This window comes from Danio aesculapii, chromosome 21 (assembly GCF_903798145.1).
Source record: "Danio aesculapii chromosome 21, fDanAes4.1, whole genome shotgun sequence".
In the NCBI taxonomy this organism is placed as follows: Eukaryota; Metazoa; Chordata; class Actinopteri; order Cypriniformes; family Danionidae; genus Danio; species Danio aesculapii.
This window is the reverse complement of record NC_079455.1, coordinates 20,195,312-20,209,988: the sequence shown is the minus strand read 5'-3', so window position 1 is coordinate 20,209,988 and position 14,677 is coordinate 20,195,312. Positions and strand designations below refer to the sequence as shown.

Sequence of the window (14,677 nt, the reverse complement as noted above, 5' to 3'; positions counted from 1 at the left end):
TTATTATATTAATTAAGAGATCACTTTAAAATTGGATGATGCATGCTTGTATTTGAAAAATAAACTAGATTTTTGCTTTATTGTGTAAAATACTGACATGCTCAAAATTCAAAACAACAATTCTGTCAATGTATGCTGCGCTATCCAAAAAAGTCTCTTAAATCTCTCTCTCTCTCTTTAAATGTTTTTATCAAATTAGTTTTTTGCAAATTGATCAAATGTGGGATAGCTGTGCAACAGTGGGATGTGCAATATTGCTATATAGGTTAGCTAGCTAGCAAAGTCAGCTGTGAACTTTTAAGTTGTAACAATGACAACATGAATGCTAATAATACAATGCTGATTAGTCATTTGTTAATGGCATTTGCATTATGGATAAAATCTAATTTTAATGGCAATACTTTAGATATAAATACAAAGAACAGTGTTTTAGCGAGCATCACCATGTTCTATGGTAAGTGTAAAAAAGAAAAGGACAGAACTGGCTCTTCCTGCAGATGAAAGTGAGGATGAGATGAGTTTCAGTAACCATGAGAATGATGCAGATTGGACATTTGATAAGAGCAGTGATGCAGTGAAGTTAGATTAGAGACAGATAGAGAGTTTTATTTTTATTGCCATTTCAGCTTCTTTGGCTATGTCATGGCAAAAAAAAAAAAAAAACCCAGATCACAATTTCAAAGGCAGATAAAACAGGCATAGTATTAGTATAATATATAAACATTGTTAGCCAGTAGCTACATTATTCGGATGCATCTGGATGTTTTAGACTTGCTTGTTATAATATTTACTGGAGAAAATTTGCATATCCACTGTGCGTTGTATACATGATAATGCAATATTATGTTTGTTTTCAATAATAAAGCGAAAAAGAATGGAATAAATGAAAGCTGTCGGAATATCAGTTGTTGGAAAGTAGTGTCATTTATAAGTTCTGTGTTAAAGCTTGTAAAACTGCAACAAAATTATTAATTATAAGGAAAGATCTACAATTGAAATTTCTAAGTTAGATCCACAATTGGACATTGTGGACATGGCAACATATCATTAAGTACATATAAAAAAAAATCCCCCAATTTTTTACAACACTTTAAATGAAGCCATTCTAAGAAAAGAAAGTCAAATATTTTTAAAGATCTATCATAATGTGTGCAGTAGAGGGTTAATTATTGTTATTAATTAAAACTACACATAAATGCTGCAGAGGAAAAAAATCAAGAACTATATTTTAGTCTTAATTTAACCCAGATTTGTAATAAGGAAATGACTAAGTCTGTGTGTCATGGCAGAAATATAATAAGCTTGTCAGCACACATTTTAGACAAAAATACACTTTATTCATCATTCAGAGCAGCAGATATTTAACACAATGAAGGGTGAACTGCAGAAATACATGAAGAACATATTATAAGGATCTGTAAGCCCCAACAGTAATGTCAAACAGTTTAGGGTTGTTCACAGTTCCTTCTTTGTCCATAAGGAAGTAGAACTTGTAGCCTTTGACTTTCAGAGGGATAAATGAATGTGATTCCTGTCTGTGAGCATAACAGGCCACTTGACTCAAAGGCACAGTCAAGTGGTGAGATCTCTGGGGTCCAAGTGGAGACTGTGTGTAAACGGTCACTTTTGCACCTCCTTTATGCAGAATCACACGACTGACAGAGCGACGGCTGAACAATGATGCCAAAGCAAGGATTCCTCCACCTGCAACAACAAACAATTAACAACTTAACAGAGCTGGAAAAATAAAAGGATTTTCATTTCATGATAATTGCTGAAGCATTTATTGTACTATTTTGTATTGTTATGATATTGGCATTAGCTGAATAAAAAGGTTACTTAACATGTAGAATTACGAAGAACTAGATTTTTGTGCATTACTTTCTATTGTATACAAATGTTCAGAATAATCAAATGTTTTAAACAAATTAAATTGCAAAACGATTATATTAGACATTAACGTCTCGTCTCACTGATAAATGTTAATACATTAACCAACATTAACAGCAACAAATACAGTGAATCTGGAAAGTATTCAAAGCCTACAGCCGTATTCCACAATGGATTAAATTAATTTATTTCTTCAAAATTCTACACACAATACCCCGTAATGACAATGTGGAAAAATATTTTTTGAAATTGTTGCAAATATTTAAAAAAAATAAATAAATGAAAAATCACATGTACATCAGTATTCAGCCTTTGCCGTGAAGCTCTAAATTGAGCTCAGGTACATTCAGTTTCCACTGGTCATTCTTGAGATGTTTCAGCAGCGTAATTGGAGTTCACTTGTGGTAAATACAGTTGATTGGACATGATTTGAAAAGGCATACACTTGTCTATATAAGGTCCCAGGGTTGATAGTGCATGTCAAAGCACAAACCAAGCATGATGACAAAGGAATTGTCTGTAGACCGCCGAGACAGGATTGTCTCGAGGCACAAGGCGAGGGAAGGTTACAGAAACAATTATGCTGCTCTGAAAGTTCCAATGAGCACAGTGGCCTCCATCATCCGTAAATGGAAGATGTTTGGAACCACCAGGACTCTTCCTAGAGCTGGCCGGCCATCTAAGCTGAGTGATCGGGGGAGAAGGGCCTTAGTCAGGGAGGTGATCAATAACCTGATGGTCACTCTGTCTGAGCTCTAGTGTGCTTTTGTAGAGAGAGGAGATCCTTACAGAAAAAACAACAATCTGTGCAGCAATCCACCAATCAGGCCTGTATGGTAGAGTGGCCAGACGGAAACCACTCCTCACCTGGAATTAGTCAAAAGGCATCTGAAGCACTCTCAGACCTTAAGAAACAAAATTCTCTGCTCTGATGAGACTAAAATTGAACTTTTTGGAGTGAGCCAGGCATTACGTTTGGAGAAAACCAGGCACCGCTCATCACCAGGCTAATATCATCCCTACAGTGAAGCATGGTGGTGGCAGCATCATGCTGTGGGGATGTTTTTTTAGCAGCAGGAACTGGAAGACTACTCAGGATAGAGGGAAAGATAAATGCAGCAACGTACAGAGACATCCTGAATGAAAACCTGCTTCAGAGTGCTCTTGACCTCAAACTGGGGCGAATATTTATAATGCATACTATAAAGTTTTTTAACCAAATCATAATAAAGTACATTTATTAATCTACTGCTGTATTCCTATAGCTGCTGAAGTAACACATGTAAACCAATTACTCAATACTGTCCTGTTTTCTATGACTAGAGGGTGTATTATACTTATTTTACAACAGCAGACCTTACTGTATTAAACACTAAAGAATACTACAGTATTTATTACAGTTTATCAATTCACTAATTAATACAACAGCTACAGTATGTAGAATTCATTAACAGTTTTGTAATACTATAATATATACAGTATTATACATTTAACTATAGTATGCATAAAAATTAGTGCTGTAAAACAATCACAATGAAAATAAAAGTTTGCATTTACATAATACATGTGTACTCATGGTCTATAAATATTGTGCATATATATTATATTAAGGGGCGGCACAGTGGCTCAGTGGTTAGCACTGTCACCTCACAGCAAGAAGGTCGCCAGTTCAAACACTTGCGCAAACACATAGGTAAACTGAATAAGCTAAACTGGCTGTAGTGTATGTGTGTGAATATTCAAGTGTTTCCCAGTGCTGGAAAAAGGGCATCTGCTGTGTAAAACATATGCTGGAAAAGTTGGCGGTTCATTCCACTGTGCCGACCCCTGATAAACAACTAAGCGGAAAGAAAATGAATGAATGAATATTCAATTAATCTTTTGACAGCACTATTAAAATACTAGAAAAACTACTATTAATTACTATTACCTACTCATGTGGGCTATTAATTAAGTCAAGCTTGCTGTGATGGACATCAGTGCATATAATAATAACATTCCTAACATTTATCCTAAAACTTTCAATTATAAATATTCACAATAACAATAAAATGCATGTTTATTATTACAATATCTTATATTTTTGAATGTCCAATGCAGAGTCGAGTCTTACCAATAATCAAGCATCCAGAAGTGAATCCATACCTCCAGGCATTTGAGCCCAGGTTCATATCAAAACTGAAGAAACCCCCCAGTTCAGTTCTGACCTTCTGAGGTTCACTGTATTTCCTCGTGTCTCTTAGACTTGTAAAAGCGAAATGGCCCAAATACGCCCAGAACAGAAACTGACCACTACAGAATATAGCCAGCAGTCTGAAGAAGCGCGTCCGGTCGTGTTCAAAGAGCAGCACGTCCTTCGCGACCGCAGCGGAGGTGAAGGTGAACGCTCCACGGGATGAAGCCACGCGCACTGGGGAAACGAGTGGACGAAAGATGCTCTTGGTGTCGGTCACTTTAATAAACTGAGTATATATAGAGGTGAACGCTCTTGAAGACTGGAGAGCTGTCCGCCGACAAGCTGAAATGAATGTACAGCTACGCCTTACGCCGAATAACAAGCGCTGAAGAGCCATGATGATTTAATAAAACGAGTAGCTTCGAAATACTGTGATTTCAAGGAGGATACATTTATGTACATTAGTCAGTTACACTATATTATCCAACATGCTGAAAATTATGGGCAACAGGGCGACGCCATGTTTGTTCTTTTTGAAACTACGGCTGCCTCATTAGTCCAACTGCAACTGGTCTAACATTTTCTTGAACGCCATGTAAGTTACAAGAAATGGTTTCTTCCTTTAAAAGACTATTAGCAGGGCCGCTGCTGGCCAAAAGAGTGCCCTAAACGAAATTGTACTGTTTTATTGAAAAGCACTTAATTAGGCTGTTTAATGTTTCACAGCACAGTGTCTACATAAGGTTTTTAAACCATTTAACTGCATTTTTTTAAGATTTCAGTTAAACTGTAACATGTCCTGTAATAAATGTATATTAAATACAGTTGGTTAAACTTCTTTTTACATACTTAAGTAGGACTTAAATGCATCTATATTTCTCTTTGAAATATGATTAAATTGTACAGCTACATGTACTGATAAGCACAATCATAAACTAAACTTAAATGTAATATAGCCTACTACATTTTCAGTGTTTACTATTTTACAATTATTTTATTCTTTTTGAAAGAGCTTTTAATGTGTACGAGCAATGCAAATAATGTAATGTTTCCCGACACTTAATTCTATGTTGCTTATTTTTATTTTTGCTATTAATTAAAAAATATTATAATTTAAATGTAGGCTATATTAGCTCAATTGGAGACTTTAGAGGTTTTTTTTACTTCGTAAAAAGAACATACATAGATCTTTATGTACTTAATAAATATTATTCATAACACTTTCTAATAATAACAATTCATAATTCATGTCATTAAAAAAGAAATACAGATAAAATGTCTTGAAAATACAATGACAACAAGCGTTTATTCATTCATTCATTTTCTTTTCGGCTTTGTCTCTTTATAAATCAGGGGTCACCACAGCGGAATGAACCGCCAACTTATCCAGCATATGTTTTAAGCAGCGCATACCCTTCCAGCCGCAACCCAACACTGGGAAACGAAAAGCATTTATCATAAACTAAATTATATTTTATAATTTTTTATTGAAACTTGCATGTCATGCATGTAAATGTAGTCATGATTCCATAATGATAATGAATTATTAAGTTGTACAGATGTAAAGTTTCACGTGTTTCTAGTATGAAACTTAAAAAATATATTTTATAAACTTAAATAATTTTTTTAAAAATATTTGTATATACACAAGCAGCACCTTTTTAGTGTTCCAAAAGTGCTTAAATGATTTATTACTTATAAATAAATTATAAATGCTAATTTTAAATATTTGCATTTTTAACATACAAACAAACAAAATATATCTGTTGTCACCACATTAGACAGATTTATTTCGTTATTTTATTTATTATAGTTTCAAAAGGCTTCAAGATGCTGGAACTGACTTTTTAAAGTGACCCAGTCTACTTACTCAATGCTTTCCTGCGGTGTATAAAAATAAACATTGTCCAAAAAATAGGCTACCTACATTCCCTTAACCAGTATCAACAAAGTGCATATGTATGAAACACAAATCACTGTACTCATTTTCACAAGCTTCATCCATAAACAAATGGAGATTACAGGTGTGGTTGTGTTTTCATTGTATGCATGTATGTGGGAGGGCAAATACTGACTCTGACTTATCTGATTTGAGACAATAACATGCTCCAAGTTTATTTGCATACAGAGGTTTGATCTGAGCTAAACTGAAAAATCGCCTAAAGCTTGTTAAATATATCAACCTTATATCAAAGCTTTGTTAACTCCATATTAATTTGAAAAATCTAATTTTAGGGACTAACGATTAGTTAGAATATGCATAATGTATGCAACAGGACACGCCTGACCCCCTGCTGATAGCCTACTCTTTTTTTTCTACAGAAATAAACCCAACACACACACATACACACACACCTCAGAAGACAGCACGCCTTTATAAACAAAGAAGCAGGCCCACGCCCTTTAAAAGCCTGGAATTATAGCCAACTTACAAAACTATATAGTGTTCGAAAAATACAGTAAAATACATGTTAATATTTAAGTTACAAAGAAAGCGGCTTACTTTTTCAATAAGGTTACATTTGCATTACGTTAAGAACCGGTTATTCTTGTAGTACCTGCACTGCGCCGTTAGATTTCTGCGCATGCGCAACCTCACCTCACCTGGCGGTTTCCTTGTTTTAGGGAACACGAACTGTGGATAACAGTTGAACAGTTTACGGCGAAAAGTTCTCCTTAACTCAATAAGACGAACGTAAACTATTTGCTAGGTTTTTAAAACATGCCTCGAGCGTTCTTGGTCAAAAAAGTGAACTTCTCTGCTGGGAGAAGAAGCTGGAGTGAGGTTCCGGATTCGGCTCGCGGGGACGTGTATATACCTGGTGAGTGTGCCGTTCATGTTCGTGTGTCACTATTTCACACTCGGTGTATAAGTATGTTATTACATAAGAATTTAGTTTTGACAATGGTATTGCTGGAAATGCTCACCTTACAAATGCAGTTGAATAAATTAAGAGTTTCTCATTATTATCTTCATACATCACTTGTTAATGTTATGACGAGGACTTTTCTCAGTCAATAATTTCTAAAATGCGTCATTGTTTTTGTCATTATATATTTTTAAGTGTGTTATAGCCTTTGACTCTTGTGTGACTCTAGATTCTGCATATTTCGTTAAATGTATATTATATTGGTCAATGTTTTATATTTATTTAGAATAAAAATGCATAAAAAACACAAAATATGCATAAATAATTTTTTCAGTTTGAATTAAGTAAAATTTAATATAATCTCAAATCAGTTTTCTTAAAATGTCAATTTTCTGACAAACAAGACTTATCTTTTGAATATTTTTGCTACCCAAGTAAATGTGTCTTTATTTAAGAATCTTTTGACATTTGCACAATAAACCAAGAACAAAATACTGAAAATACAGAAAAATAACACATTTGCAGTGTGATCAGAAGGTACAAAGTAGTTTTTTTCTTGGCACTAAACATATATATATTTTTAATTCTCACATTTACCTTAAATAAAACTGAGAAAATATACAAAGAAACTTATTTTACTTTCTTGGCCTTAAATGGGTATTAAAAGTCTTATATTTACTTTTATATAACGTTATTTAAAAACTTTATTTTTTAGATTGAAGATATTTAAGTTCAATAATTTGGTTAAATTTAAAACAGCACATTTTATGTTTAAAGCTAGGAATTATTTACTTCCGAAATGCATACAAAAGTTTTTTTGAAGAAAGACAAGCGGGGATATAATCTGAGAGATTACATTTTAGGAGATTAAAAACAAGGACAACTTTAAAAATGTGTGAATATCTGTATGTGGTGTGAAATTATGGAACAGTCAGGAACAGATTCTCAAACAATGTCAGGATATTAATCAATTAAAAAAGTTGTATAAATATATATTATTAAAGGAATATAAGGATGAATAGAGGTGATTGAAAAAGAATAAAATGAGAAAAGTATGGTGACATTTCAATTAATGGCTGTTTGCGGTACTATGTATTTTTTGGCTCATATGTCTCATGTAATAGGAAGAGATAAGTAAAAGAAAAAATAAGTTGAAGTAATAGACGAATGATGTGTGTGGTAATGGGGTGGGAAAATAATAAGCTTGTGCCTCGTCGTGCTCCATTTCGACCATGTTGAAATGTATTGTTTCATGTTAAAGAATTTTTATGTATGGTATTTCTATTCGAAAATAAATTAAGTCAATTTGTTATTTCATTACAAGTCTATTCATACTAAATACTATTTGGCATTTAATAATGCTAATTTAAAAATTATGTAAGTATCAAACAGTACTTAAGTGCATTGTCCAGTCAGAATGTGTTGATCTTGCTCTTCTATAACTACTCTCTGCTGCTTCTGCTCCCTATAGAGTGCCTTTTTCCACCATATGTGCATGACGTCTCTGAGGGAAGCATTGCAGAATCCTCCTGCTTCACAGCTGCACAGAAAAACAGCACATTTCTACATGTTCAGTCACACGTCCCGTCAGCACAGCTGCCATCCTCTGCTGCACAGGGTCAACCTGATGATCACAAGCCAGAATGTTGCATTAGGACCCAAAGTGTGCCTTACATGCGCTCAAAGATAAAGGTGAGCGGACAGTATACCCCTGCGTTGGCTCATGTGAATGTTTTTGTGCTGAATTTGCTTGTTGAGTCTGACATCACACATTAAAGTTTCTGGTTTCAAACAAATCGCTCTACCAAATGCCAAAAGGGAACAACAAATAATATATATTAATATTGTGCCGTAATGCTATTGGAAATCATGATCCTAATGTGTATCACAGATGGTCAGACAGTGATTCATCTTTTATTAATGCTGTATTTTGAATGCAGCAAAGTAAAGAAACATTATTGACCGCCATGATTAGGAAAAGATCTGTTTAAAGGTTTAAAGGTTTAAATCTGTTTAAAGATTTGTTTTAACCCCAAAATATAATGTACTCATCATTTACTCACCCTCAAGTCGTTCCAAACCTTTATGTTTCTTTCTTCTTTTGAACACAAAAGTTAGATATTCTGAAAAATTTTGGAAACCGGTAACCATTGACATCCATAGTAGGAAAAACAAATACTATGGAAGTCAGTGGTTACCGGTTTTCAACATTTTTCAAAATATCTTCTTTGGTGTTCAATAGAAGAAAGAAGGTCAAACAGGTTTGCATTGAGTTAGTGCTGAGTAAACAGTAAACAGAAATTAAATTTTTGGGTGAACTGTCCCTTTAACGTGTCTAATCAGTGGTTAAAAATGGCTATTGATATTTTCTCAAATCAAACGACTAAGGGCTTAGACCCCATTACAGTATTCCATACGTCCAGTATTAACAAGCAGAATAACATCTCTTTTCACTGTTTCAGTTAACTACAGGTAATATGCCATCTCATCAACCTGCCAGCCCAGAAAATGCAAGCAAAATAGTGGATATTCCACCTGCTGAGTCAGGATTATCCTGTCAAGTGTGCCAGAAGACTTTCACTACAGCACGCATGCTGAAACGCCATCTAAAGTGCCACAGTGAAACAAAAAAATACTCCTGTGAGCACTGTGGAAAGGGATTTAATGATACTTTTGATCTGAAGAGGCATGTGCGTACTCATACCGGTATGTTTATGTTACAGTGTATCCACCCTGTATCCACCATGCATGACCACTGCATTTCAAATGATGGCTTGCATTTCCTGTTTGGGGAACTTTTTATTGAAAAAAGAAACAGTTTGTTTGTAAAATTATTAAAATATACATTACTAGCAATTTTTGTTACACTGTAAAACTACAGCACAATTGTAATCGTTAATTTACAGTGCATTTGTAAATTTTACAGTATTACTGGCAATCAAAATAGCGCCTAATATTGTAATTTTTTACAGGAATTGTTTTACAGTGTAAGATTTTGCTATAAATAATCCATTTACATAGTAAAAACAGGTATGTTTGAAAATAATGTTGCACTTGGTGCTCTTTGTATTTCCTGCAGTACAGTAATATACAAGAGGCCCATAATATTACTGTTTTGAGTTTTTGGGTTTTTATGGTCAAAGTCATTTATTAATGCGAATAAGTTTGCTTTAAATGCTCAATAAATGAATAGATGAGGAGATGAATGCCAACACATTGTACACTTGTAAAATACTTCACTGATTAGTTACAGTTTAACAGAATTTACTCACATAATTTCTGCAAAGCATCCTAAGACATATGTCGGTGCCAATAACCTAGTGGTTAACGCACCAACATATAGCACAATTGTGCAGCGGGCAACTCGAGTTTGAGTCTTGGTTTCCCATCACTCTCCCACTTCATGTCACTTACATCTGTCCTGTCATAATAAAGGCAAATATGGCTAATAATAATTAAATATGGCTTTAATAATCTAAAAACAAAAACGGCAATATTGACATTATTCTTTCACGTAAGAGGGAATGGAACGTAATTGTCTCGAGACTTACGGTCTCATTCACTTCCAATAATTTTTAGCCATAAAAATAACTTATTTTTTTCGTTCATTCATTTTCCTTCAGCTTAGTCCCTTTATTTATCAGTGGTTGCCACAGGGGAATGAACCGACAACTTAAACAACATATGTTTTACACAGCGAATGCTGTTTCAGCTGTAACCCAGTACTGGGAAACACCCATACACTCACTTGCACACACTTAAACTACGGCCATTTTAGTTTAATCAATTCACCTATACCTGTGGCTCCCAAAGTGGAGGTCAGGACCCACTGGGGGGTCGCAGGACAATGATGGGGGGTCACTTGTGATTTCCAAAACTCAAATAAATTTGATTGATCTGTTAGAATTATCATATTTTATCCATAACCCACAGAAGATAGTTCATAGTTACATAAAAACTGACAACAACATACAAAAAAAAATCCATCGGCTTTTCCATTTTTTATCCATTGGATTGCGATCCCTGTGGTGTTTAGATTAACCACACAACAATTTTCTGACAACCTTTATGGCACTCTAAAACATTAAAAATAAGAGATTTGAGTTTAATATTTTATTAAACAAATTGATAAAGACTATAAATATGATACGGTTGTTAGTCTCACTTTTTTGTGGTGTCAATATGCTCATGTTTATAGGCCTATTGTTGTGTGTGCAACATTTGTATATTTACAACCACCTTCAAAAAAAATGGAGGTCACGAGTCACTGACATTGTTATTTTGTGAGTCGTGGGCTAAAAAGTTTGGAAACCCCCGACCTATACTGCATGTCTTTGAACTAAGGGGGAAACCGGAGCACCCGGAAGAAACCTACATGAACACGGGCAGAATGTGCAAACTACACACAGAAATACCAACTGGCCCAGCCGGGACTCGAACCAGTGACCTTCTTGCTGAGAGGCGACAGTGTTAACCACTAAGCCACCGTGTCGCCAATGTGTTATATATTGTTTTTTTTTCGTGAATTGTCATAAATAAACTTGTTTGTAGAGCAAATAGTGTGACCGTGTTACTCCTAGTCCCCCACAGACAAATGAATCAGAAGTCCTTAAACAATCGCAGAACAGAGCTTACTTCCGCATTGAAGAATGTTTAAATATATACAAGTTTAAATATAAATTTTCATCTATTCACGTTCGTCTTTTCTCTCAACAGGTGTGAGGCCTTATAAGTGCACTATGTGTGCTAAAGCCTTCACACAGCGCTGCTCTTTAGAGGCTCACCTGAAGAAGATCCACGCCGTCACTCAACAGTACGCCTACAAAGAGCGAAGAGACAAACTGTATGTGTGTGAGGAGTGTGGTTTGACTGCGCAGACGCGGGAGAGTCTGCAGAATCACCTTCAAGCTCAACATCCACACAGACTAATAACCACAAAAACGAATCAAAAACTGGCTTATGGCGAGGAAGGAAACGCATCACCCGAAAGCCCTCAAACACAGTGCTGAGTCAAAATAGAAGATGTGGTTATTGATAAATTATAGCTATTCGTTTTGTTCAAGTTCAAATGCACTTTTGTACAATCAGTAATTTTACACTACAATATCTGTTAATTAGCAGTTTCCTGTAGCTTAAGATTCAGTTTTTACTTTATAAATGCAATACGCGAGCTCTGCTTTGACAAATTTGATTATTGATATTAGTTTATTGATATTTTAATAGTTTGAAACAATTGTCTAGGTTGTTCATGTAAATTAAAGTACAAAATCGTACAATAAGCTGCCCGAACTTATGTTATTGTATGGGTTTATTTTTATTTATATGATAATTTCGAATATTTTTATTTGTATGTTTTTTATATGTTTATACATCCAAACATACATCTTTATATAGTTTCAGACTAATAAAATATCATTGAATCATTTTGTTATAAGTTTTAAATCTAAATTTGTCAGAGCTGAAAACAAGCTCCCGTATAAGTCTAAATAAAGAGAAAACAGCGATGGATCAGGAGCAACAGTTAATTAACAGATATGTTTTACAGTGTAATGGCAGAAACAAATAGGAACTTTTTGAAATTAAGAAAATCATTCTGATGTTGTGAGTCACAAATTATGCATGTGCAGTAAAATATTATTTCTGTTGTGGGGTAAAATATAGCACAAAATGTAACTTTTTGGACATTTAATTGCATTACTGCATGCTATTTAATTAAAATTGATATCAAATGCAGTTTGTTGAACACAGTAGTGCTTTTTCAACATTCTTAAGTGGGATTAAAATGTATCTTTATATGCAATTTCAGAATTATTTCTGTGGTCTTTGAATTATTATTCATCATATTTAAACCATCATATTTGATTGTCAAAAAAGTCAAAAAGTAAAGGTCATTAAAGTGTAATATAATACAATTGTTTCCATCTTTTCTTACTGAGATTCCTATAACAACATACAGTGCTCAGCATATATAAATACATCTCACAACTCTGCCTTTTAAATTCAGATTTTGAATAGGAAGCTATACAATATTATATTTGTGCATATATGTTTGATTAGTCAGTGCTGAAGTCAAATCTGGAGCTCATCTCACTAAATAACTTATGATAATGGTCCAAAAACTAGTACACACAAATTTATATGTTATAGAAAAATATTAAATACAAATTTAAAAAGGAGAAAAAATCAAGAGAAGAAAGAAAAATTTTAAAGTTTAGTTGAAATTTTGTAGGTGGTAATTTTTTTTTTGCAATATTTTGCTTGAATTTAATTGTTTTATCTTTCTATTTCTAAATATGTTTGGTGATTAAAATATTATTTTAATAAATATATCTGTTTAATAAATCTGTTTTGTTTAAATGCACCAAAATACATTGCCTATATTCACTGAAAAATGGATGAAAATATAAATTTTCACAATGGGGTGTACTCAATTATGCTGAGCACTAAAAATCCTGATGAGAAAATGCAAGTTAAGTTTGTAAACATTGTAATTATTACATAAAACCAGTTCTTTAAGAAAAAAATCACTATATATTATATCTTAAGCAGATGTTTGGGACTATTACAGACATTAATTTTGATTCATCAGTTACAATTTCATGCAGTGTCATGAAACAAAATGAGATAAAAAGAATACAATTTTCAATAAAATCACACCAATATCACACACACACACATACATTACACTACCTGACAAAAGTCTTGTCGTTGATCCCAGTTGTAAGAGCAACAAATAATAACTTGACTTTTAATCGATCATTTGTAAAAGTGGCAGAAGGTAGATTTTTCCAATGAATCATCTGTTGAACTTCATCCCAATCCTCACAAATACTGCAGAAGACATATTGCAACCCACATGGACTCAAGATTCTCACAGAATCTCTTCAGCAGAATAGTGCTCCTTCTCATACTTAAGCCTAGTCGAAATTCCTGAAATCAAAGGAGGTCAAGGTGCTCCAGGATTGGCCAGCCCAGTCACCAGACATGAACCTTATTGAGTATGTCTGGGGTAAGATGAAGAGGAAGCATTTAAGATAAATGCAGTCCTCCAAGCTCACAGGAGTCGTCATACACAATATTAATTCTTTTTCCACTGCAATATGACTTTATATTCTATACTGTACATTATTTCTGTTAAGTGACAAGACTTCAGACCTTACTGTCCTAGTCAGACCTTACTGTCCTAATTAGATAATTAAAAATCAAGGCATGATCATATTTTATTTCGATAAAATAAGCGTAATCTAGAGGCCTTTGCCTTTCATATAAGCCACTTCTGATACCAAATGATCAACAAGAAGTCAAATTATTATTTGTTGTTTCTAAAACTTGGACAGGCAACAAGACTTGTCAGGAAGTGTACACTTCTGCACCACTTGCCTGTTCATATCTGTGTTCTGAAGGTTATTACAGAGTGTTACATTTGATTTGTGCACATACTCATTGTATACATTTGTTGTTGTTGTTTTTAACCAATAATCCAATAATATCCAATATCATCCAATAATAAATAAATCAATGGCTCAATTGTATATTTAGATAAGATTTTCGAAAACTTGTAATACATGTCATTCAACAGGGAGACATTTTATATGCAGGTTATCGTAACTAAGCAAGTTAATGTTTCTACCCTATATTCACCTGTGGTGTCTTGTCTTACTGCAGCTTCAAACTGCACCACACGTTTCTGACTATAAAAAAGCAAGAAAAAAAACTAAACCAGCAAGCATTAACCCAAATT

General features: G+C 33.9%; 2 protein-coding genes across 2 annotated transcripts; one reads left to right on the top strand and one right to left on the bottom strand.

Annotated features, from left to right (window-relative positions):
• Nucleotides 1–1,315: 1,315 nt before the first annotated feature.
• Nucleotides 1,316–4,596, bottom strand: tmem223 (transmembrane protein 223). The gene is made up of 2 exons (XM_056446387.1): nt 4,004–4,596; nt 1,316–1,704 (listed from the first exon to the last, which is right to left on the bottom strand). The coding sequence occupies exons 1-2, from the start codon at nt 4,461–4,463 to the stop codon at nt 1,406–1,408; spliced, it is 759 nt and encodes a 252-aa protein (XP_056302362.1). The 5' UTR covers nt 4,464–4,596; the 3' UTR covers nt 1,316–1,405.
• Nucleotides 4,597–6,665: 2,069 nt separating this feature from the next.
• ovol1b (ovo-like zinc finger 1b) lies at nt 6,666–12,751 on the top strand. Its single transcript, XM_056446432.1, has 4 exons — nt 6,666–6,888; nt 8,408–8,628; nt 9,399–9,642; nt 11,653–12,751. Exons 1-4 carry the CDS (start codon nt 6,789–6,791, stop codon nt 11,943–11,945), a joined length of 858 nt encoding a protein of 285 aa, XP_056302407.1. The 5' UTR covers nt 6,666–6,788; the 3' UTR covers nt 11,946–12,751.
• Nucleotides 12,752–14,677: the final 1,926 nt, after the last annotated feature.

Excerpts from the sequence above, each read along its gene's own strand:
- tmem223 (XM_056446387.1), bottom strand. The coding sequence starts at position 4,463 with ATGGCTCTTCAGCGCTTGTTATTCGGCGTAAGGCGTAGCTGTACATTC. Across the intron at positions 1,705-4,003 it reads TTCTGGATGCTTGATTATTG|GTGGAGGAATCCTTGCTTTG; the intron begins GTAAGACTCGAC and ends TTGTTGTTGCAG.
- ovol1b (XM_056446432.1), top strand. The coding sequence starts at position 6,789 with ATGCCTCGAGCGTTCTTGGTCAAAAAAGTGAACTTCTCTGCTGGGAGA. Across the intron at positions 8,629-9,398 it reads ACATGCGCTCAAAGATAAAG|TTAACTACAGGTAATATGCC; the intron begins GTGAGCGGACAG and ends TCACTGTTTCAG. Across the intron at positions 9,643-11,652 it reads GCATGTGCGTACTCATACCG|GTGTGAGGCCTTATAAGTGC; the intron begins GTATGTTTATGT and ends TTCTCTCAACAG.